Source organism: Ammospiza caudacuta, chromosome 5 (genome assembly GCF_027887145.1).
Source record: "Ammospiza caudacuta isolate bAmmCau1 chromosome 5, bAmmCau1.pri, whole genome shotgun sequence".
NCBI classification, from domain to species: domain Eukaryota; kingdom Metazoa; phylum Chordata; class Aves; order Passeriformes; family Passerellidae; genus Ammospiza; species Ammospiza caudacuta.
In genome coordinates, this window is record NC_080597.1 from 63,284,381 (window position 1) to 63,310,624 (window position 26,244).

General features: G+C 37.8%; 1 protein-coding gene across 1 annotated transcript in view; it reads right to left on the reverse strand.

Moving 5' to 3' along the window:
• Window positions 1–26,244, reverse strand: part of SLC2A13 (solute carrier family 2 member 13) — a 145,283-nt gene that overhangs the window by 40,074 nt on the left and 78,965 nt on the right. Inside the window, exons 5-6 of the mRNA XM_058805531.1 lie at window positions 6,160–6,323; window positions 1,976–2,096 (exon numbers count right to left, since the gene is read on the reverse strand). Of these exons, the coding sequence (XP_058661514.1) occupies window positions 1,976–2,096; window positions 6,160–6,323 (285 nt within the window). The remainder of the gene's footprint in view (window positions 1–1,975; window positions 2,097–6,159; window positions 6,324–26,244) is intronic.

The following is a 26,244-nucleotide window of genomic DNA, read 5'->3' on the forward strand; positions in this document are numbered from 1 at the left end:
CATCTACTTTCTCGTGACAAAACCAATATATTATATTTCATTGAGCTTATTGACAATGTGCATAGACAGCCAATTTTCCAAGTCAAATATATGCTTGTATATCAAACCCTTCAGAAATAATTAATACTAATATTCATAATGCTGAAGGAATTCTTCCTTTGGCTCCATCTGGATCACAGTTTGGTGATGTTCTGAGGCATAAAAATTCATACAGTTTTAGGTATACAAGTGTGAAAGTTATTAATAGGCATATCAATCCCTCATTTATTTTTAGAAACCTTTTAAATACTGAGTGCTGTAGTCTAATTCTGTACTTTGTGAGTAAATGCATCCATTTATTATTTTCAGCTCTGGCTTTTGTGTCTCTCTACTAAAGTATGGCATAAGATTAAAATAGAAGCACCTAAAGCTTTCCCATATGTTGCTCATTATTGCCACCTCCATTCACTTTGATCTTTAAACAATGAGAGATCCTTCTATTTCAAAATACTCTCAAATGAAAATATTTAAATTATTCTATTGCTCTTTTTCCAGAACCTCTGAATTTTTATCTTATCTTATCTGCTTTTCCCCACTTCACATCAGAAACAGAAATCATTACAGATTACAAGTATTCCAATAATTCATGAAGTAACATGCCTTTATAAGAACTATCTGCTTTAATTTTTCATGCTTTTGCCCAGAAGTGCACACATTAAAAGCCATGACAATTTTCTTCCTGACTGGCTGTGGTTAACTCAAACATGAAAATTCTGTTGAAGACTTTTTTCACTTTTTTACGTAGGACTTGCCATATTTCCTGTACATAAATTTTACATGGTTTCAGGTTACATTTACCATCTAGCTTTATTAAATAACAAATTATGAGTTCTACAAAGGGTGCATCTCCTCTCTCCAGACATCCTTTCCAAACAGTTAACTGAAGCACTAGGCAAATCTTTCTCACATTTTTTCTTTTAATGTAATCTGATTCCAAAAGGAGAGCTTCTTCCCCCCTCACCTCTTTTAACCAGACTACTTAGCATTTTGTAGACAGGCCCATCTCAAAAATTGCAAATTATAGCTGACTCTGCAGTAGAAAACAATTTTTAGTACAGGAATCATTATATCTGATAGTATCCTGTGTTGTGGTTATTTGTAACTATTTACACTTAATGAGGACCTTCCATCCCCTCCCAAGTTTTCTATAAATCTTCAGATCCTCAGAATCTTTCATCTAAGACATTGCTCTGGCATAAGAAAAGCCAAGAACTGTATTTCTAGCCAATAGTGCTACAAAACCAGAAGTGTACCTCTCATTTCTTGATATTTATTTCTACTACAAAAAGACAGATTTTGGACATAATTAAGAATTTCTTCAGCCATTGAACTAGCCTTCTCTGAATAGGGAATTTTCTAGTCTGTCAGCTAAATGAACATAAGAGTACTCACGTGTGAATAAACAACACAAAATATAAAAAATGACACATTCTTAGACCCCCAGAAGTAATGTTATTTGAAACTATGACTGCATATGGAAAACAGATGAAAGCCTGCACATTTATTATAATTGTTTATTGGTATGCAATTATCTGAACATTACTTCTTCCTGCTCAGGAAAACAACTGGCAAGGAATCCATCTTCTTGAAGAGTTTACAGCTGCTATACATGACAAGCAAATGAATAACAGCAATCGTTTTTATAAATTCCTTATAAAATATTCCTGACGCAGGTGTGATATATTAGAAGAGGCATATGTGGAATTTGCCACTTAACCACCTTACTTAGTCTAAGAAATTCCAAAGGAATACTCAGAGAATTTAATCAAAAAGCCTCATTTTCTCTACAGAGAGAATTTAGGATTTTAAATTTAGCTGTCCAGTTTAGTTCCTTGTACTAGGCTTTGTGAATAATTGTCTGTTACTCACACTAGGTTGTAAAAATTAATTGGAAACAATCTTCAAGAAGATTGGATGAATGACCATGAAATCTCACCTGTATTTTGTGCAGGTAGAGTTTTGACGTGAAGGATCTGTTGGATTAAGTGTGATTCTTGGCGAGACCTGAGCTGATAGCAAGAATCCCGAAGCTAGGATAATGAGTGCTACAGCAGTACCTAAAAATACAGATAAAGAACAATGTGACACTTTTCTCCAGAGCACATGAAATAATTCTCTATTGAATGAACTCTGCTTGGGAAAGCAAGGCACCCCATCACTATGCAAACAGCATTCCCTAAGGAGCTGTGATGAGAACCTAAGAAAAATACCCTTTGCTACATCCACATCCTAAATTAGGTTAGATATTAAAGTCAAGCGCACCAGCTGTCATGTCCAGATACTAAATTAGTAGGTTGAGACTCCTTTAATCTGTGGAATTGATGACTGCTTGAATGAACAGGTATTATTATTTTTGGTGTTGAAAATAATGTCGTAAAGGTAAAATTTATTAGTGGCTTTGAAATGACCATACTTTTCTCCACTCCCACACCCAGACTTGCAGGCTTTTCTGTAAAACAGAAAGTAGCACCAGCTTTTTCATTGACTCTAGTTCCCTTTGTGAAACTAGAGAAATTTGACTTTTCATAAGAACACCGTCAAAAAGTGCAACAGAGAGCACACATAACATCTGCTGGGAAAAAGTCCCCTTCCATCTTTTTGCTTCCGTTTCCCCCAGCAAATACCTTGTGCACAAGCTGGACAAAATGGCAAGAGGAAGATGACAAAAAAGGTTCACATTTTGTGCAACAGGCCATTACTGGAATATAACTCATATTATCTGCCACACACACAATATACTGTATCATTTTAATGAAAATTGATAAACCTCACTACTCATGATATTACTGCAGCTGCCTCAAACTCAGACTTTTAAAACTTCAGCTCTTGCTACTTGATGACACATTGAGATCTGTGTTGCAGAAAGGTTTCCTAGTTGGCAAACATACCAGAAGTATGTGAAAAACACACCCAAGTATGTGAAAACCTTTCTCAGAGATAAAAATAACATCTGAACATTTATAACATTTATATAATAATGTTATCTGTGGATATGTCTGTGCAAGCAGCCACAGCCAACAGGCAGGAATGGCTGGACCACACATTGACCTGAACTGAGACAACTAAGAGCTTAAACTATATGTGCAGAAAGCACCTTCCCACCATGAGATATTCCATTCTTGGCTCTTTTCTAGCTATGGCTGGTAGGTGCACTAATAATCTCAGTTTTCAGGGCAGGCTGCATATTGCACTAGATGTCCTGTACTTTCAAAATGCCATAAACCAGACAGCAGATATATTAAGAAAGGGTCTATAATCTTACTTATATTTGCTCTAAATATGCTCTGTGTTGTAAGTCAACCAAATACACTAACACTCACTTCCAGTATCTTTGTAAGTATCTTGTTTCTTTGGAAAACTACTGAATATGTAAACTTGGCAAAGGAAATTTAATATGTTTTCATTCTGTGGATGTTTTTCTATGATGAACAAAAATCAATCACAGAACATCATTAGCTCAGGTGGGAAAAAGAAAATATCCTGAAGATATTTTAGAACCCCCTCTGTTACAAAAAGAGATACAAATTGTACAATGCTCAAGTACCTTTCAAATTGACAATTTCTGAAGGGAAGGAAGAAAACACAAATAAAATTAATAATATACTTGTCAGAGTGCCTGCATGCTTTCCAACTAACAGCTTTGAATAAAGACATTAACTAAAGAAAAAAGCAGAAGAAAAATAAAGAAATTGTACAGACAAGATAAAGAAAGATATAAAATGGACAGGAAACTGAGACAAATCAGTAATTGTAGTAAAGAGAACTAAAACAGCGGGGGGTTTTATTAGAAATTTAGTATAATTTTTCATAATGTTATCTGGAAGGTTCCATTTTTCAAAAGTTTCTAATATTTTGAGAATGACAAAGACATAATGAAATCTAAAACATCTCTGCCAAATGTTTTCAGAAAACAGGAAAAGTTGCATAAGATTACAAAATTAATTTACAGTATATTGGCTTTTAATCAAAACATTAATGTTACTCTCTGATTATACTTGTAGGTTTTTATCTAATAAACATCTAATCAATAAGGTTTTATTTAAAAAAAAAAAAAGCCACACATCCTTGCAGCAGCAGGCAAAAGCAGTAGTTTTGTCTTCATTTTATGCAGTGGGAGACTGGGGCATACCTGTCCTCCCCAAAGACCAGAGAAGCTGCCAGTAATAACTCAGTGTAAATTGTAATGTCCTTAGAAATGCAAACCAAAGTAGAGCTGTAAGATATGTTTACCCCATGAGAAAACTCAACATGGAAAACAAATCCATCAGTAGATTTAGTAATTATCATTCTATTACACAGCCCTCTTGCTAAGGAAAACATATCATATCCACCACTACCTAAATCAAATGTTGCATGATAAAATTCTAACTAGTACAGAGGGATGATGTATGATTTCATGGCTGTCATTATTTGTATTATTCTTAAGGAGGGACTGTAGGATAAAACCACAGCAAGCATTAGAGCTTGGCTCAAGTGATGCTGCAGACAGGCAGCCAGCAACCAGCCACAGAAAAAGACCATTTTTACTAAACAATTACTTTGTGTCCAAACAGCATTAACAAATAACTCTTTAAATGCATTATGCTCCATTGTTAATTCTGTGTCTTATTGCTATATCCTCTTCTGATCCATGACTAACATGCTTTGTAAGAGACACTTACATCTACATTTCAGATGTACAACCTTTGAACATGTTAAGCAGAGCCAAAAAGCAAAGAGCTCTGATAATATGAAAAGTCCATGTTGGTTATCACAGCCATACAGCTGGGTGCAGATAAGCAATAAACTCTTGGGGGTGGCTGGCCAGACTTATAAGATTAGTGGGGCCAAATAAAAAATCAATCAATCAATCAATCAATCAACCCTCTGTTTCAAAAGGCATTAAAGGAGAGGCAGCACCCAAGAATCAGAAATGTCAGTGCAAGCCCTGGAGAGATGCACACCACAGAAAGACAGGACAACAGACAGTCTGCAGGCACAGAAGGACATAGAAGGGAGATGTAACTGATGTGGAACAGACTAAAGGTAGCAATTTGAGATTTTTTTTCATATCTTTAAAATGCGAGAAACATGCTTTGAGTAACTGTGTATCAAAGAACTCGTGTCACTCTGTTGTTGCTGCTCTGCCTATATAAACACATTCAAATACCAAGTGTAGATTAACTCAGCTGAGAACTGGGAATTGCACACCCAGTGACATGGCAGCTGGTGTCCTTCTCTGCTGTGGTGCACTAACTAGAAATTTGGATCCTTGACAGCAACAGCAGAACAAAATATGAAGAAAAAAGATGAAGATATGAAACCTTTACAGCTAAACATTTGTGAACACTATTTCAAGAGGCGCAGGAACAGTTTCTCTTTACAAAACTCTGCTCTTGGAAACATCTGAACCTTCCAGACATTCAGCCAGAGGCAAGTTTGGTCACAGATCACTTCAGCAAAAACGAGCACAGAAGGCAGGAACAAGCAGGGAATTACCATCCTAACATGACACACTGAACACAGGAAGGCTGCTTGCTCTGCCTTTCTCTGCTTTGAAGAAAAGACTATGTGATGAGTTATGGTGTTTGAGTATTTGGACAAAATATACAAAATCACAATTCTGTCTGTGCATCTCATACTGGAGGTGAATTAAAATCACATTAATGTATGTAAGCTATGTACTGCACTGTCTCTGAGGTAACTATGCAGAGAATTGCATTACTCTTTACAAAGTGCTGCAATGGCTATGCAATATGCTTTCTCTGGCACACCTTCATCAGATGGTTCTGAATTCCAGTTAAGAAGCCCAAAATTATATATGAGATTTAAAAACTAACCAGCATTGATGTTCCAGGCATTTGATTCCTTAAACTGAAAAAAAGGCTAAATGAAAACATTGTAAAAACATGGCTTCAAGGAGAAAGTCATCTCAAAAAAGTAACTGGCTGTCACTTTCAAATTAGCCTCTAGCTGTGGTATTTTACTAATAGGCTGGAAAACATGTAAGATTTCAGAGAGAAGATGGCATCAACATTGTAATTTTAAAACTGACTACTCTGAAAAAAACTGCACTTGAAATTTTATTTTCCTTTAATTGATAATTATGAGGAAAATATTATACGCTAATGAAACACTCACCTGTTAAGCTACCAAGTGTGAGTTTCCGGCGACCCATTCTTTCAACAAGCCAGACTCCCACAAGAGTAAAAATAAAGTTTATAAATGCTGTCAGTGCAGCCAGCCAGATTGCAAGCCTGTCATCTTCCACTCCTGACATCTGCAAAATGGTAGCACTGTAGTACCTGTGAAGGGAGGGAGAAACAAATAAGAACACTGTTTATTTCAATTTGGCTCATGTTATAGTTTCTGATTCAATTTGAAAAAGATGATAACAAATATCAAGTATGACCTCTTGCATAATGCAGTTAAAGACTGACACACAATCACCCTGGGAAATCAGGCATAACCAAGGCATAACTTGCACCTGACTAAAGTTTTGACTGGAGGACATCAAGAGATGAACTGCCATTTTTTTGGCTGTTTATATTTTCAACAGTCAATCACATTCTGCTAGAAATGGGGTTTGCATTTTTAATTTAAATTAATCTGCCTTTCATATTCACCCATTGCTTTATGCAATGGGATTTTAGCAGTCTGTATATTGTCTAGGGAAAGACAGCTCAAAATCAAATAGATTTTCAGTCCTCTTAAAGGTCATACAGAACCAATCTATGGCATCCAACATGTTGCAAGTAACACTCACATCCTCTTGATTTTAGGTTTTGCAGTCTTATTTCAGTGCCACTGAGATGCACAAAACCCTCTCCATGGCATTACTTTTGTCTTAACCAAAAAATGATTGCTTTGAAATGCCTTAGCACTACTCTGCAGGGATGTGAATCTGCACCCAACAGGAGCATTTGACAGAATGTTCTACTTCTTTCTAAACGGAATCAATTGTTCCACACAAACAATAACTCATAAAAAATTGAACTGAGCAAAAGGAAAAGGGAGGAGAGTGGAAGCCTTCTACCATTTTTCACAGCAATCAAATGAACACAGACTTTGTGCCCATGTTCTCAGGGAGAGCTAAATAAATGCCCAAGGAAACACGAGTACTTTTGTTGATGCTGTAAAAGCACCTTTCAGCTTCTATTAATTTATGCTGACTGAAATACTGAATACTCAAGCCCTCAAACACCTTGCAGTCAACAGGCTATCACACAGGAATAACCATCAAGAATGTCAAAGCTTCTTTTTTTGTCTCTGGTTAATATGTAGCTTGCTGTATGTCCCCTTGTTGTCTAACACCCAGATGTGCTGGCCTCAGGAGTACCACTAGTTCCCATTCCTCTATTCCAAGCACATTCTGCTTTTTACTTCACATCAACAGCCCGTGATGGGGCAATATGCTGAGATGCCATTTAAGACACTGCCACCCATGACTGACCATGACTATGGTGGGTGTTATCCCTCACCCACAAGGCATTGAGATTCTCCCAGCCCTTTCCTCAGCTCCTCCTCCCCAGTGCAGCCATGGAGGCAATGCCCACACAACCAGCTGGTGGAGCAGCACGACAGGGCCTCCAGAGTGAACCTGCTGGCACCAGGGACCCAGCAGCTACAGGTGCCTTTGAGCCACGCTGGGTCAATGCCCACCCCTTAGAGACTGCAGTGACTCACCCAGGCTCAGCTCCTGTCACAGATCCCAGCCAGGCTGTGCTTCCCAGGGAGGGAAGATTCATGAAGGAGAGACATCAAAACATTAACGTGACCTCGTGTCCTAAGGCATCCCTAAATTAAATTGCCAACTGCCTGTCAAACCTTACATAGTAGTGCACTGATTCAGCTACCAAAATGACTCAGTCTCTGATTTCCCAATACACATTTCTTTTTCTGCATAAGGGTAGGGAAATAACAAATGTCAAGGGTTGGCCTGCTGACACCTACTATGAAACTCCTATTTATTTCCACCAGACAAGGTTTCAGGAAGCCAAATTTAACTCCACATATCTAAATCTTCTTAAAATCCAATTCTACTGGGAAGTCAGAAATTGCCAGTTGTCAAGCAGCAATGTATAATGTACTGTCTATGCAGTCAAAAAAAGCAAAGAATAAGAAATCACATAAAAGCATGCAGATGTCTACTGCCTAATCCCTACAAGCATGCACCTTTTGCCCCCATCATTCCTTCTGGTTGCTTATTGCACTCACAGGTTATATATTTTCAAATAGAAGCCTGCTGTTTATCCATAAATAAACAGCATATTTCATTTCTGTGGAAAACAAACTTTTAAGGGAACTTTAGAATCTGCAAATCCAAATGCCAAGCTACCAAAGTCTGGGTGTTGAGCAGTGATGTTCATAGTTATTACAGCATAGCAACTTATTTTCCAGAATTTAAAAGGGCACTTACATAGACTGTAACAACTACTAAATATAGTTAGTATGTTCATCTGTTTTAATGTGCTCATTTTTTATACAAGTCTGTGCAGCCCTGCCTGTATATTAATGTAACAAAATGTCAGACTTTTCAAGTTCTTCCTGACAAGGGAAAAAACCTACATGGCAGGAAAAGGTTAAATTGTGGTACTATACAAACACAGCTAATACTGCAAGTCCTGCAGGGAGTACAGCTTCAGTGACAAAGTTGTGCAATCCTAGCTTATTTTCTAAAATGTAAAGAAAATTTAAAACACATGTGAATCCTTGGAATTTTTAGGCAAATACTGTATCTGAGAAAGCAAATAAACACATGCAAATACAAAGCCACACAAAATAATTGAGTTGGATACATACAGAAAGATTTTTAATATGGTTGATTTCTGAGGATGTCAAAATTATTAAGAAATTCAGCATTATGAATTGTAATATCAAAAGCTGCAGTACATTGAAGAAAAATAAACCCGAAAACACTTCCATATTCAAGCCTCCTCAGACTGTCCTTTGATTCTATATTGAAAATGAACAGTTTTGAAGGAAATTAAGCATCCTAAACCACTTTCCCTCCCTTTTTCTTTTAATGAGTCAGGGTGTTTTAATGGCAGCAATGTTGAATGTTTAAAGAAGAGGATAATTTCCTCCCTTCAAGCAGATCTTACAGACAGCTCTGGATGCATCGGGGTTCCCAGCTTAGCATCTTCAGCAGCAGAGAAGCTGCCACCATGCCAGGCTTTGCAGCTCCCAGGGAAAATCAATGTTTGTCCTTAAGGTGCCATCACTGCTCTGAGTGTCCCCATCTTCCACAAGATGCTGCTCCAGCCCACCTGTCAGACTAAATCCACTCCAACAAAGTATCTGCCTCAGGATTTCAGCCTTTTTGGACAGAATTTATAACTCTCATAAAAGTAATGAGTAAAATCTAAGGCTCTCTTTACAGAAACCTGAGGGGCTCTTCAAGGGAAAGGCTGCCACATCATCTCTACGTCTGTAATGGATTTTTCAGGATCAGTACCTGGGAGGCAACCTGGGGAGCTGCCACTATACACTTAAACTAAATTAAACCTTCAAATCCCCTGTTTGGCAGTAACAATGTACTGTGTTATAAATGCCTTCAGCACAGACTGAAATGACACAGTGAATGCCACTTATTACAATCAGTATATTATGGTAATACAAACACTCAGAATTTAGTACTGCTTAACAGATAACTACATACATCCAATAGGTTCTCTTATTCATGTGTTATTCGTGTACAAAGTACATGAAAATGATTTTAAAATTACTATATAATTATGGTAATTAAAAAAACACAGGATTTATTTTAGTGTCCAAACAGACTAAACTCTATAGCTATTAAGCAAAATAAGTGTACCCTCTCAAACAATCTCTGTTTGACAGGGATTAAAAAGCTTTAGAGGATTAAGATCACCAAGATACACAAAGAAATTCACTCCCTTAAGTTACCACAGTACTATCACACAACTATTGGGTTATGTGAAAATACTATTGCAGTATCTGCTGTGAGATTGAAAAAAAAATTCCTTTTTTTACAATTTATTTGCTCTGCACCAGATACCTCTTTGCCAACAGTCAGTGTGCTTTTCACATTCACTTATTTCACCTATTCATGTGGGTCCTTCACAGGACCTCACAGTTTCTCACCTGAAACTTTAGGGGACAGAAATTGTTTTGTTCTTCATGACAAAAAAATAGTAAAATACAATGAGCTGGATCTATTTATGAAAATAAAAAAATATTAGGCAAGAAAATAATACCAAACTATGTATCAGTCTGCAAAATAGTGTTCTGTAAATTTTCAGACAGAACCCTGCAGTAAAAATCTATTGAAGAGATAGGTTGAATTTACTGAAGAGATAAACTGGAAAGTAATAGGCAGAGCTGAAGATCAAATGAAAGCACTGGAAGGAACAAAGTCTTTATCATCCTCCTTCTCTTCCTAAAACAAAGACCAGTTTCCAGCATAGAAAAAATAGGTTGGAGCCCATAACACTTGTATGTTTTGCACTGCAACAAAAAGCAAAGTAATATCAACTTTTCCTTGTCTTTAGTGCCTTTACTCAGTATGTGAGTGCCTAACTCTTCATCAGAACTTTTATGCAAGAAAACCACCACTGCCATCCCTGTTGTATAAATGGAGACCACTGGGGCTTTTGGGAGAGAGGAGGAAGAAGAATGACTATTTGCAGTTATCCACCAGTACTACCTGCAGCAGAATAATGACACTCCAGAGTCTCAATGCAGATAAGGGCTGTCTGCAAATTACTGGGTATAAAAGCAGGGAAAGAATATCCCCCAGGTGTTTTACAAAACATACCTTGTTCAATTATTCATTTATTCTGACAATTTCAGTTAAATTTAAATTAGGTCTAATATATTCCAGGGTATTCTAATGCCTGCTGTAAGTGCTCTGGAATCCCAAAAAATGAAATCAGTCCTCATTAAAATCAATAGACCTGCAGAATGTACATAGCACTAAAAAAAGAGAGAAAAATCAATTTAAAGCCAAGACCAGCAGCAAACAATGGGAGTGCAGACACAGTAGTCTCAAAAGAGCCAGGAGCCAGCATGCTTAGAGCAATGGGATTTGAAAGGTAGGTTCAGATTAGATATTAGGATCAAATTCCTTCCTGTGAGGGTGGTGTGGCAGTGGAACAGCTGTCCAGAGAAGCTGTGGTGGACAACCCAACCCTGAAAGTGTTCAAGGCAGGCTGGGTGGGGCTTTGAGCAGCCTGGTCTAGTGAAGGTGTCCCTGCCCATGGCAGAGGGTTGAAACTGGGTGATCTTTATGGTCCCTCCAAACCAAAACCATTCTATGATTCTGTGCTTTTCAATTTTAATTAGAAGACACTGCATTAAAGATATTTTTCTTGCACAGCATAACAGGCCAGAGAATGGGCTGCACTTCTGGAAAGGCAAGAGGAGGCAAAATAGATAAAAGTAATTTAATCACAAGTATAGCTACTGAGATGACAAACTGTCCTTCTGAAAAAAAAAAAAATGGAAAAAAACAGAACCAATCTCAGACCCTATTGCCAGGGAAAAGGGTCGGACAAAGGGCAGGAGAGCTGAGAAAGCCAACAGTGAAAGACTCAGTGAGAAAAATTCCTCTGCAAGGTGAGGCCGGGCAAGGCCCTGGCACATGGGGCAGGGTGGAAGTGCCCAAACAGAGCAAGGCAGCCACAGCAGCCTCTGGCACTGCTGCACAGGAGCACCTAAAGCCCCTGTGATGACCCCATCACATACACCCCATGCTGGAAAAAATGGTGGAAGCCTTCCTTAACAATGTTACATTAAATATACACCTTCATTCCATTCTTAATTAGCCTGTTACAGCACCAGAAACACGCACACACCACACACAGGAAAACCCTTAAAAACCTATTGGCATCAATCCCACATTCATTGAGGGAAAACTGCAGGATGAGCAATGAGGAAAAGCAGCATGCATATGTGCACATGAGCAACTGTAGCTGCAGTCACTACTGGGCACAATGCCCTCACCAGTAACAGTTTCAAGCATATGTCCTGTGTAAAAAAAAAAAAAAAAAAAAAAAAAAATTCTTTGATATAACTGGCACAAAAGTCTTCCCTGGACTTCAATCCACAGATGTACCCATATTACCAAAAGTCATTTCAGGACTGTTTACAAAACAAAACCAAAAGGGTAATTCTGGAGTGAGTCCATCTGAGCTCATATTTGTGGTGGCAGATGAGATCCTTTACAGGAGTACAGGTTTTGGCAAAAAAATCCTATTTTGACAACCTCAACTGACCATTCTAAATCTGCATTCAGGAATTCATATTTTTAGATTTTTCTGGAACCAAATTCTAAGAAATGGCAGGTGTTCAGTGTCTTTCAAATCCATGCCACTCACTTGTGGTGCTTTAATTGAAATTTCTAAATCCAGTCTCAGGTTTTAATACTCATATAATCAAATATTGCCCTTGTGATAGATTTCAGACATACACTGCACATCATCAAGATCTCAACAGACTTGTATATTCTCCTTGCTTAGAAAACAAAAGTAATTGCACAGCAAACTTAAACATGTGCAGCATGTGAATATTAATTCAGCAGTGTCTGCTTGTATTACACAATTTTTTTTTGTTGTCCTTTGTCCCATCTGTTCTAGCAGAGAAAGGAAAAAAACCACAGCAGATCCAAAAAATTTCTTGTGGTGGAATCACCAATGTAGTCAGATTTTTTTTCATTTCATGTTCAGGATGGGTAAAACCATAGGATTTATGTTAACATAGCATAAAAATGACAATCAAAAAACCCAAAGGATTCAAATTCTGATGTCTGAATGATTAATCTAGCCGAATGCAGCATTTGGATGATGCTGTTGTAATTTCCTCTTCAGTTTCAACAGTAAAACTTGTCAGAATAGCCTCATTCTTTCCCTCTCACTTACTAAAAATGAATCTGCAAGCATCCCAACTATGCATTTCTGCTTTTCTGCCAATAAACAAAACATCAGTCTCAATTTTTGATGCTCTAGCCTGAGAATTCCATCAGACCTCTTCCTACCCATGCTGCTTCACTCTGAGCCCTGACTATGCTTTGTAGAGATGCTCTGCTTACAGCAGAGGGGAGAACTGGAGTATAATTCCCAGTCCAAAACCTTTAACAGAAAAAATATATCAGCTGTAAAGACCCAGAACAAGCTTTTAGCACCACTAGAGAACCACTTGCAGAAGCTGAGCTTCTTTCAGCAATTTTACCTGAGGAAACTGAATTTACTCACTCCTCCAAGGATTTAGCTTTTAGCTGGAACTTTCCTATTTGTAATGTGAGTGCAAAAACATTTCCCCAGTGCTGGGAAGTTGGTGACCTCTGCACCGGTTGCTGTTCATAAATGGTAAGAACAATTATAATTAAAGCAGCTACAAAATAAACTTCTAGCAGAGGCTACAACACATTTCTATGTGCTGTGAGATGTGTTTCAGCATAGCCTGCACAATGGCAGCAAAGTGAGGTGCTGTGACTGCACTACCTGTTGAAAGGGACAAACACATTGCTCTTCAATACAAAAAATCTGCTTAAGCACCACATCAAAACTGCTACAGCTACAGAAAGCACTGCAAAGACTCATGTAACACAGAGCTAAAGGCTAATGTAATAGAGCTGGATTCTCTACAGAGGAGAATAGTAACCTTTTAATCTGTGAACCATATGTTTCACGTCAGATTTGTTTGATAATCCCTAGAGTATATTACACTCTACATACTTCTATTCAACAGGGAAATTCCATTCTAAATTTATACAGAGCATCTTGCAGTGTTCTCAAAAAGTTATGTATGACTTAACCACATAGGAGAGAACTAGCTGCCACCCTTTACCACTATGTCTTATGTATAGTATTTACATATACTTTGCATTGAAAAATCAGTGAAGCTGCTAGAAAATACATGTAAAACAAAATTTTAGATAAAGTTGAATGAAAATTTCAACACAAAATCAGTAAACAGCTGGAAAGATTCTATGCTAGATACTTACGTGAGTCCCATTTGAAAATACATTTTAACTCCTCTCTGAAGTAAATCACTGTTACTTGGAAACCCCTAATAAAGGATAGATACAGAACAGTCTTTGTGTTTAACTGCTCTGAGCAAATACTTTCCACATCCAGAGTCTTGCTTTGTTACCTCCAGGTAAAGATTGCTTTCATGTTTATAATTTCCTTGTTGCAACTAATTAAACTGCCAAGTTTTAAATCCCTGGTAGCTTATCCAATTCAGACCAAGTATTCTATGTGCAAGGACAGCTCGACTACATTAAATTTATGTTCTCTGTCCTTCAGAATTCATCATGGGAGCTCAATGCCAAGATAAAAAAATCTAAATATTAATCTCAGTTCTATGACTTTGTAATCTTGGAGATGTAATTTAATTTCTTCATATTTGTTTCTTCTCTGCAAAGTTTTAAATAACTTTCCAAACTTCTCATGAGAAAATTCATATGGGAATAATACTTGAAAACAGCCAAAAGAAAAGGGAGACAAAGTAGGTGTTGATCAGTTCTCCTGCTCACCACAAGCACGCTGTGGAGCTCTGTGTTACAGTTTAGAGATAAATTGGACAGGGGGAAATGTCCAAAAGGGGGAGATGAAGAGTCAGGTTATTCTTCAGGGCAATGAATGAAAATGAAATCCAGATCTTTCTTTTGAAGTGTTAAGAAGCTAAAATTGTCTTTTGCTACCTTTCAGACTCTGATTAAGAAGGTGCTGTCAAGGTCATTTTCCTCTCCATATGAGGAGCCTCTTCTGGAAAGAATGACAGGACAGACCAGCTCTGCTTTGAACACAACGTGCAGCAATTCCCAACACAACCTCAGCATTTATGTGCTCAAGTGACAGGTACTTGAAAAATGCTTCAAAAGGCTGCAGTAATAGCATCAGCCCTAAGCTCTGCACTTGGCAAGCACTAATCACAAGAGCAAAGTGAAGAAAAATGAAGGTATTCTTTCTTAATTAAAAAATGGAGACAAAGAATAAGGAAGAATAATTACATTTCTTTAGTTGTGTATTAATTCTACAACATAGTGAAAAATTAATCTAATCATAACCATACTACACAATCTGTTTTGTACCCACTGATGCATATATTTCCTTACTGGAAATGAATTTAAAGTACCAAACAGTAACACCCAGGGTGCTACAATTCTCAGCTAGGTACAGAACAAAGGGCCTCATTGGGGGTTAAGCAGAATATGCTGCTGAAATAAAGATTCATTACACACACCTTAGTATGATGAGAAGGCCCTGGGATTCCCCATGTTAATACTACTTCAATATATTAATGTATATATTCAATATATACATTTACAATAAAACCAAGTGCTGAACAGTGCTGAAAATAAAAGCTTTAATATGCACGTAGTCTGCTGCATATTATGTTGAAAGTTTCCCTCTTTGAGCTCTAACATCATTTTAAAACATGAAAGATCTGATTTCTGATAATATCAAACTCGGTGAAAGTATGAACAGTGAAAGGAATAAAGTTAATTAGTCTTTCCAGTAGCTTTTTCTCACAACCTTATTGAACAAAATTTTTGCTTATACCTTTACTCATAGTTCTTGAGCAATGCCACTATCCTCAAAATAAAACTGAACTAAAAAATCAAAACTTTCCAGTTAAAAAAATTTTTCAACATTTTCTTGTTCTATCAAAACCACTTACTTGTTCAAAGAATAGGTATCTGGTTCTTCTACAGTTTGACTTTGCTTTATAAAATCAATGCACTGTATCCTATTTATCCCATTTTATCTAATTATTCTTCACACTTTAATTTTTCTTTTTGTTGGTACTCCTGTATTCAATAATTTCTAACTGTAATCTCTTCAACCAAGAGCTGTTCTGCTTTACATTTCTACATCACTTAGTGCAGCACTATCCTGCTTCTCAAATAAGCCTTTAAAATGCAATAATTACACAAATACATTTTATTAGCCTTGAGAGCAGCTACCACAAAATTGTTCATTTAATGAAACAGCTTTATGTTTTCCTGTATTCATATGCCAATAGTAATTATTGCTGTCAATGGATTTAATGGTCTCCCTTTCTGAAACTTCCTATGATTCAGCTATTCCTGGATTGGGGAAAGGAAAAAAAGTATACTTTCAAGACTTCTCTAACACACTAGTTATTACATTTTTCTTTTTTTTTAACAATACCAAGTATATAAAATACAACATAATGTATACAGAAAGCCAGAAAAGTCAAACATCCAAATTAATGGAATCAGAAAAGAGGGAAAAAGTCCTATTGCCACACTGACTGTACCATTACCTTATCTGTGAGATGAATTGTGTTCTACACAGAATTGTTTTTATACACATTTTTCAACACTCAACCACTCTCAGCAGGTAAGAACAAATGGCAACCTAGACAAGGTTTGTTTAGAATAATCTTATGGGTCTTATGTAGTAAGCAGCAAACAGCATAATGTTGCCTGAGGCAAAGGTAATTCAGCCGTAGTGCATTCAAAAGAGTAACTACTGTACCTGGTTTTGATTATAATCTTAAAAAAACCCCAGCAAAAATGTCTTGCCAAAAATGTAAAAAATAACATTGATTTTCCCCTCTGGACTTTGTTTCTTTCTTTGATGATGATGATGGTGATGATGTGCTCAGTGCTTGTAGGCTGCAATATTTAACTCCATTCAGTTTATATTCATAAACTGAATGGAGTTCATCCAGTAGGCTCTACTGAAATGCTTATCTGGCAAATACCTCTCACTTCTGATTAGACAGGTTACTTGGACATCAGAATGAAATTTTTATTGAGAAAGGAGTATAGAAGAGTAAAGAAACTCAAGTGAGAATATGGATGCATTGGTTAAGGTCTCCAGAGGAAGCCAGTCTTCTTAACAGCTTTAACTCAAATCCCACAACTGGGATTTTGCCCCAAAATGTCACATTGAACAAAATTTACTTTACAGTTGACAGCCTCCATGTCAGGTATCTAGAGAACTTAGGGGCATACATGAATTGTAGCTGAAATATTTTAATTAGGTAGCAATTACAGGGCAACAGGCATCTGCCTTCAGACAGTCAATTCTTCCCAGAGGTCCTTTTAGAAATAGCAACCTTAGCTAAAAACAGCATCTTGACCTGACAGCTCAGTGACAGAGGACAACTGCCATCATGGCATGCAAGAGAGATGATAAACTGCTTCACAAAGTGTTCAGCATCAGGCAGTGGAGCCCTGTGACTGTGGATCCTCACTGCACTGGCTTTGTTGGCCTCCTAAGGAGGACTCCAGAAATAACACTGAATAAAAGTCCTTTTCTTCTCAAAGTGGCCAAGATAAATTAATCCCAAAAGGGTAGGAACAGAAAAGCCAAGAGGAGAAAACCCATCACAAAAATGAAATTTCTATGAGTTTCATTGGCACAAAAGAAAGATCTTTTTGCCTGAGGAAACTGCAATTAGCAGTCCTGAGCAAGATTTCATTTTCAAGAGGAGAACCAAAGTGCAAATGGAAGATAGAGATCTACAAAAATATGAAACAGCAGCAGTTCACTGAGCAGACGCACTTGGCTTATGAGACAATGGAAGAGTGAAAAATCTCCTCAAGCAAAGCTGTCCATGAATAGGCTTTTCCCCTTTTAATGGGAAGGTAATGACTAAAGGTAATTCACCTAAATGCTGGGAGACTGTTTTGATATTTTGCACTATTTCTTCTGGCCCTATTAACTTCCTCAGATATGACCTAAAATGTTTGGAGCAAGTTATTTATGAAACTATTGATTACATATATACATGCATGCACACACACACACACACATATATATATACACATAAGCATGTATTTTTTATTTTATTTATTTAAGAGTTAGCAGACCTATTTCATGGACTAAGGGACTAGGATCTAGTAATTTGGCTTCTCATTTATTTTTTTCCTTTCTCTTTTTTAAGGTCAGACAGAGGTAAATTTGTCAGCAGGTGACTGTGAATGACTAGTAGGGTGACACTGCCTTTGCTCTGCTCATTCCCACTCAGAGTAAAGCATCTCTGCACATAGGAAATCTGGATCTTTTTGTTATCTCTGTATTCCCAGCCACTAAATATGGATGCTGCTGTTTTGCCATAACCTACCTTTTGTTATTTGGAAGGGTTCACAAGATTTAAAAAAGTACAATCATATGGATGGCATTGGATTAGTCACACACAAGGTCAGCCAAACAGTGACTGGCTCACAATAAAAAAGTCAGAGTTTAAAACTGTGGAATACAAAATAATCCCACAAAAATTCAATGGTGTAGTACTATCTGATACAAAGAAACATTTAATAAAATACAATTTTATTTTTCAAATATTTCCAAGATAAGAGGAGTTAACAGACACGCCAGCTCACTATTCATCCAACTTCTTGCTTGTGTTTCTGTCTGGCTTTCCTTCCTGACTGCTGCCTTTGTCTTCACTCTTCTTGGGTTCTAATTTGGGCTTAATTCCTTCCCAGGATCTACTTACTGCATCAAGAACACCCAGAATCCAGCCAAGTAAGCTCTGTCTAAGAGGGAAATGCTGACTTTCTCAAATTGAAATTTGTTTGGGGATCCTTGTCAAGAGAAGAACAATATGTGCATCTGCAGTAGCAAGACTCTCCACACAGGCAGATTCACTGTTCCTCCTAACTTATTTCTAATAACATCACATACCTGCAACAACATATTTTCTTTCCATATTTTAATCTGCTGAGAAGCTAACATAGTTCTTGAAACAAAATTTCTGCAAAAGTAATCCCTTAAAGCTAAGTTGCTCTTTTACTTTGTAGTTCTCCAACACACATACTAAATATGCATTCTTCTCCTTAAGATTTTACCTTTTCCTCTCAGTCTAACATCAAGCCTCAGCCTTAGACTCTCCACACCTCTCTAGAGTATGCAAAACTCCACTGGGGCTTCAGCAGGCCCATGGCTCCTGACCAGGGGAGAGCCTGGCACTCTTTGCAGAAGATAAATATTTCATTGTAAAATACAGCATGCTGCAATATAAAATACAAATATTCTGGGGTTAGAAAGTAAAGTTCTAATAAGTATTGTACCCTCAAACACTAACACTGACATTGCAAATAACAGACCTTACTTGCACTGGAAAAAAATGGGTGACATCCAGCTATTTCTCACAAAGAATTTAAAATCTGAGCTTCATTTATTAAAAGTGCTGTCACATACCATCAGCAAAGCTCCTTTCTCTCATTGCAATAAATACAAAGGATTATCTATGTGGTATTTTTTTCTCCTTTAAATGGAAGAACTACCTTTGTTAGAGAAATGAGACTCCCATGGCCAGTGCAGAAGCTGCTGTCTGTGACATTTGGCAGCACAAGACTACGACCTTCCTTCTGGAAGGAAAGCTTGCATAAGGACAGAGCAAGCTTTTCATTGGTGGGCATTCTGAGGAAAGAGGAGGGGAGAAATCAGATCATTATATTCTACACTTAGAAGAGAACTGTCTGCAGAATTACTCTGTTGGAAGCAGAACATAGTTTCATTGCTAAAGGTTGACTGCATTACTGAAATATCTGTCTCCGGCACCAGGAAGGACTCAGTGTGCCAAGTGCTGTTCAGAAAAAGAACAATTAAATCACCTCTCCCAAAAAGCTTGCAATACAAACACAAGGCAAAAACCCCAAATGGATGCTGACAGATGGGGAGAGATGAGATAATAAGGAAGCACCATTAATTCCTGACTTGAGACCACGTCAGCACATTGACATCATGAACTGCTCACAAAGATTTTGCTTTGAGAACAGTGCCTTTTTTTAAAGAACCACATTCAGGAAGAGAACTTGTATTGCAAGGAAAAAGGAAATTAAAGGTTGAGAGCTTACAGTAGATAACACAAGAGAGAGGCCTGGATTGGGGAAACACTAACTGGCATTGGGAAGATTGCTACTACAGAGAAAGGAAACATCAGTTTCCCTGAGTGGTCAATTATACAACTGCACAGCCTATCTACCTGTCAGCTCTGTCTTTCACAAAGAACAAGCAAAGCACAAAAAACCCCTAAAGCTTTTAAGCTCTTTACACCTAGGCCCAGTGGCTACAGTGAGCTGTGCTGTCCACTGGGACACCTCTGGCTGGCAGAAACCTGCATGTGGAATAAGCCCAAACTCACCATATTGATCTTAATAAAAATACACTGGAGCAGCCTACTTCAGGGTGCTGAAAGCTCGGATCATCACGGCATCTTCATGCTGGAAAGAAGCAAGCACCATCTCTCAGCTTCTCACAGCAATTTTTATTAGGAATACTGAGAGAAGCCAAAAGGATATGTGCTTTGTCCTTGAATGCTGGAGATCTGGACACCCCCTGAAGGTTAAGGCTGCTCTTGCCTTAGATGCTCCTGTTGCCTTAGCAGACACAGTAACATTTTCTTCAGACACAAACCTTATGCCAGCTGCCTTTTCATTCAAGTCCTTATCTCAGACTGGCACTCAGAAATCTGAGTGACGTAACAGTCTGCATTTGATGGAAATAACTGTTGGCCTGGGAGCTGTCAGCATTTATTACAGGCATAAAGAGGGCCACAGAACAGAGACCAGAGAAAAACAGAACTTACACGGTTTTGAGAAGAGGCAAAAGTGTATGATACAAAGGTAGTTTCTGAAGAAGGAATACTGACAGAATGTTAACTTTTGCTAGTCATGTTCTCACATGGGGACACATGGAAAAAAAATAGAGACAACATATATGAAAAATGCATTGAAAAAAATCTTAAATAATACTTATCTATACTATAGACAGGTAGACCTATGTGAGCTGCCAAATTAAAAAAATTTCACATTTAAAATGTATCAAGTAATAGCATGCACACAGCAAATAAGTGTGCCTTGTAGCCTCTCTTCATTGTTCTTCACATATACCTGCAGACATGTCATGGAAGAAATCTTCCTCAACAGCTGTGTCACAAGAACACCAAATGAATTACTGCATAACTTACAAAAAAAATTAGCTGACATTGTTGGGCAAGCAGCCTTTATGGCTACTATTATTTGACACATTGCCCTTTGGTGGCTGATACCTTGCCAGAAGATTAGAAATCAGAAGAAGCCTTTCATAACACTGCTGGGGAAATCTGATCCCACAGGTAAGGTGGCATCTCCTGAAGCAATGGTCACGCTCTCCCAGCCAAGTCAGACTTCAAGCACAATGGACAGAAAACATGGGTTTGGAAAACTGCAGGGTCAAAACCTGATGGATAGATAAATATTTGCTCTATGCCTTCTCACCACCAGGTCACACACTGTTAAATCATCTCCAAAAGTCAGTAAACCTATGCCCTTTATGTGGGCCATCACTGTGATCACCCCGATTTCCTCAGTGAAGACAGTGCCATACTACAATCAATGGGTTCCATTTGACTCAGATACTCAGTGGTCTCCAAGTGTATCACCCTCATGATGTCCAGCCTGAACCTCCTCAGAGCCTTCCTGCCCTCCAGCAGATAATATCCCCACCCAACCTGATGTTATCTGTGAGTTTACTGAGGGTACATTCAACCCCCTCATCCACAACAGCTATCAGTTATTAGATTAATAATACATATGAACAATAATTACTTATGCACACAATATAATTAGGTATTTTTAACCTGAAAAGAATTACAAAGCAGCTTTTCTTTAAAAGCTGGAAAACCACTCTAAGTACCTGAGCAGAGGTGGATAACCTGAGGGGAAACCAAAGGGTCACAATGAAGCAGCAGCAGATTCAGTGCTATGTGTTGTTCTGCTTTACTGAGGAAAGCAACTCAATTTTAGCATTACATTTTGCTCCCATTCTCCTGCTTTTGCTCCTCTCTCCTCATACTATCTCAAATTTCACAGAGGTAAAGATCTCCCTTACAGGGAGGTTTCTGCCTGAATATTTCCTTTTACAAATACAGGTTTTGCTGGTTTAGCTACCTCTGTGCAGCTCAAGCAAGATTATACCAGACAGCAGTGCACTTCTGCCTTTGGTGAGAAAGCTGCTTATTTAAAATCTTGCATAAAACCACACATTCAGAAAATAGCTGATACTGTGAATTCTTGAGAAAGCTGACTGACATGACAAAACAGCCAAGCCATGTCATATTGCTGCACTTAATAATTAATTAGTCTAATGAACACTGAAATCCCACCAGATAGGATGAAGCTGTGACTCAAAGCAGCAGATGTGATTCTGGTCTGAAACCTCTGGGGAGTTTCTATGACAGTGACTGCAGCAGTCAGCCTGAAGAGCAGTGCCACAGAGCAAGAAATTTCTGCCATGGAGGAAGAGATTAGTCCTTGAATGGCAGTTAATTTGTTCCAGACAGAGAATTTTGCTGTCAGGAAAGGAAAATGTCTTTTATGAAACCAGAATAAATCCCCAAATGGGTTCTCTACAGAGAACTTCTAGCTTAGGGAGGTGTCATAAATACTGGTTGCTTATGGGTTCTTTATAATTTTATTTAGAGAGAACAAGAAGCAATAAGCCAATGCACAGAACCTAAGACACACAAAAATAAAAATTTTAGAAGGTGTATGGTAAACATACTTCAATGCTCCTGTACATGATGGTTTCCAGTGCAGCAAGCATGGAATCACTGCAAGATTATGTTGTTAGAAAAACCCAAAAGTTGATTTATTGAAAAGATCAGCTTTATATTGGAAGAGAAGATGAAAGAGAGAGTGTGGAGCTGCCCAGGCCAGTGACAGTCATACTGCTCTAGCCACCCTGCATGACCCTGCACATAGCACTCAGAGCACTGACAGACTCCCCTGAGTCATCATCAAGAGCTGCACAGAAGCTGAACTACAATTTCTTTCCAAGGTAATAGTCCAGATGAGTCTCTTGTCTGAGTTAGAAAAACTCAGAAGTATGAAATCGTGTCTCTGTGTGAACACAATTGTAATATACACACTACAGGAAGCTAAAATGTGTCACTTAAGGGCAGTAAGTTGCAAGTCTGAATTAGAAAATGTGCTTAAAGTTTCTTGCAAGCATACAGTGCAGGGTTTTAAAGTCATTGTAAGAAGGACTGGAGGCAACACAACATGTTCTTTGCAGGAATCTACTGGTTTCATCTGTCCCTCGGCTGAGTAAGTCTCAGGAGTAACATTCCCGCAGAAAAACAAGAAAATAAATAATTTTTTTACAGAAAGTAGAACAAGCAAGCTTAGAGCAAGCTGCAAAAGAAAAGAAAAAAGTTATACAACATCATCTTTTTTCTTTACAAAACCATTTGCTTCAGCATATCCTAATAAAACATAATAGAAATGAGGGCTCAAGTGTTGTCACAGCTGACCAAGAGCTGCTTGTTCAGTTTTCAAAAGGCAAAACCTAGACAGGGCTCTTAGATTTTGCTGAGAGGATGGGCAATTGAGCCAGCTTCTAATTAATTTCTTTTTCCAACAGTGGCTTTACAGGACATTTTAAAGCACAATCCATCCCAGCTGATGTGTTTTTCTTCTTCTTTCTGTACTTCCTTTTTTAAATTTCCCAATCTAGCATTGGCTAGTCTTCCTCCAATACTAGTTGTCTGCAGTAGCTTATTACACTATTAAGGGAATTAAGATTTCCAAAATTGGACACAAGTCCACAATCTCAAACTGCTTACCCATATTTATTGGCTGGTTAATGGACATTTCTGCCCTAAAGGGTTTGCAGAGATGGTGGCATCTCTTACATTGATGCAAGGAAAAGCCACTGGAGCTGCTCAAGCATAACTGAAAACATGGCTGGGCAGTAGAATCCTCTTCAGAGATGCTTAAAGAGGAGGTGGCCATCTTGAAGTTTGCATGAGGGAAGGGATTTAGCAATATGGGCATGTGTTCAGATGATTTTCTAGCCGGTTAAAGCTAACAAATATGATAAATCAATATATAGTGAGATACAAATACCTGTAAAGACTTGACCAGTATCTTGCAGAGTCCGTGTTCCAGGTCAATTGTGATATCCATATACATATATACACACATACATATATATACAGGGGAAGGAAAGGGGGTTGGTTTGTGGTTGTTTTTTTTATACATCCTGATTCTGCCTCTGTTCAGAATTATGGCAGTGTCTGAGTTAGTTTACCACAATGTGACAAGAGTCATAAAAAACTGGGATTTGCAGTAAGATAAAAGTATTTAAGATAGAACTATATGTCCTGAAAAATACAATGAGCTAACCCACACTAATACTACTTATTCAGAACTCTAATAAGGCATATAAGATAGAGAGGATTACTGCAATAGATGTAATATGTTTGTAATATATTTGATAATATTCAAACCATAAATGTGTTACACATAATTTCTCTACTATTATATGAAATAGAAAAGAAAGAAAGATTATTTGGAATTAGTACATTTTTCCCTTGAGAGCTGTTCCATTTCACTAATAAGTCATTCTCCATTTCTACATGAACCAGAAAAAATATGAACTGCATCCTGTCTTTTATTTCCACTGTAAATTAGTGACATTACAGGCGTGTGTCACAATGTGAAGCAAAATTTGGTTCTCAAATATTAAGATGGTTGAAAAATCTAAAACTCCTGGAATGTGCCATCACTAACAAGCATAATTTACACTTCTCATTTTGATAAACTACCCTTTCTTCCCTCATTCCTGTGCAAATGGGACAGAGCTGCTGGCTTAGTGCACCGCTAGGATTTCTTTCAGTTTGTATCTCATCTGTAAAAAATTCATCGGCCATCTGTATTACATTGTGGTTACACAGTTTCAGTTCTCACATTTCCTTAAGGGCTCATATGTAGGACAGAGTAGGTTTTAAAAGGTAACATTCAAAAATTTCTTTAAAAATAGCCAAAGTGGTCCAAGTTTAAGTGAGATCTTACCTATTTCCTTACATGTCCTCATGTTCCTTACAGCACCAACAAGTCCTTCAGTACTTTTTTCAGTACTTTCATCTGCTTCCCTCTCTCACCAACATGCAGGGGCAATAGGTATTCCTTTGATAACAAAAGCTAAAGAAGACTTTAGCTTTTGTCAACTCCTGTTTTCAAGAACTAATTTCAGTACTTTCATTTAAATCTATTATTTCAAGACCTGAAGTTGAAAACATAAAATTTTAGCTGCTCACTTTCTCTTCTCCTTCCCCAGTTGATAAAAATACAATAGAAATTCTATAACTGGGGAAATAAGAAGAGGGAGTAGAGTAAGAAAGCCCAAATTGTCTTAACTGTTTATTTTTGTTGTGCTTTTGTTTTCTTCTCTGGCTTCTAACAGGATTCTCCATCTTTCTTCTGAAAAAAAAAAAAAGCCTCTTCCACTCATAACTGACCAAAAGATTCAAGTTTACATGAGGAAGGGGCCTCTAGCAGCCAGAAGTTTTAATCAGCAGTCCAGTACATCCCTGTTCCAATTTCCCCTTGTGAAACACATGAAATGTTGCTGATAATAATCTGCTCTCACATTCTTTTCTTATTTTCAAGATGTCTGTTAAACATGCTTTGGGCGAGTGCAATATACAAGTGACTATTAAAAAGTAATAAAATATCACAAAAGGATTTTATTCTTTCATTAAAATGTTTTAAAATCATTCTCTGAATCATTCCCCCAGACCTGTCAGAACTCTGTAGAAAAAATTCCCAAAGATTTTAAGCAGTCATAGGTGAGACCATCTCACCTGCAGAGGCTTAGACTCAATTTGTACCCCTCTAGCTCTGACCCCACCTGATGGCTGGAAACTCTCCAGGAAAGAACCAGCCCCCACAAAAGATAAGAACCCAAATGCTGTTTAGTTCCCCTTCCTGATATCCCACTCTCCTCCTCACTGGCCTTACAGACATTATTCTTTCTCACCACACTGAGCAATTTAGAGTCTCATCAGTGATTTCTTATTTTCCTTTGATCTGGTGACTGTGCTCCATTTCACACCTTCTGTAAGGCCCATTTTCACCACAGCCATCTCTCTGCTTATTGCAGACTGCTCCCAATAACAAGGTCTGGATTAACTTTTAGATAGCACCATGTTTTATTCACGGTTCATTTCTGGACTATTTTCATTTATAGCAAATCTTTGCAATCCACATAACCTTTCAACCTTTTTTTTTTTTTGGGTCTCCAATCTGTGGCACAAGGCATATTGACTAGCCTGTGGCAGCTTAACTCTTATTGACAGACTCCAAAGAATCCAATTTACAGAACTGGTTCCTCTGCCCTTAAAGTAAAGGTGAACAAACAGATCTAAAGGGCATCATATCTCTTACTCTATGTTTGAATCCATCAGTAATATATTTCACTGAGGTTGTTCATGTTGCTGTATCAGGCAGCA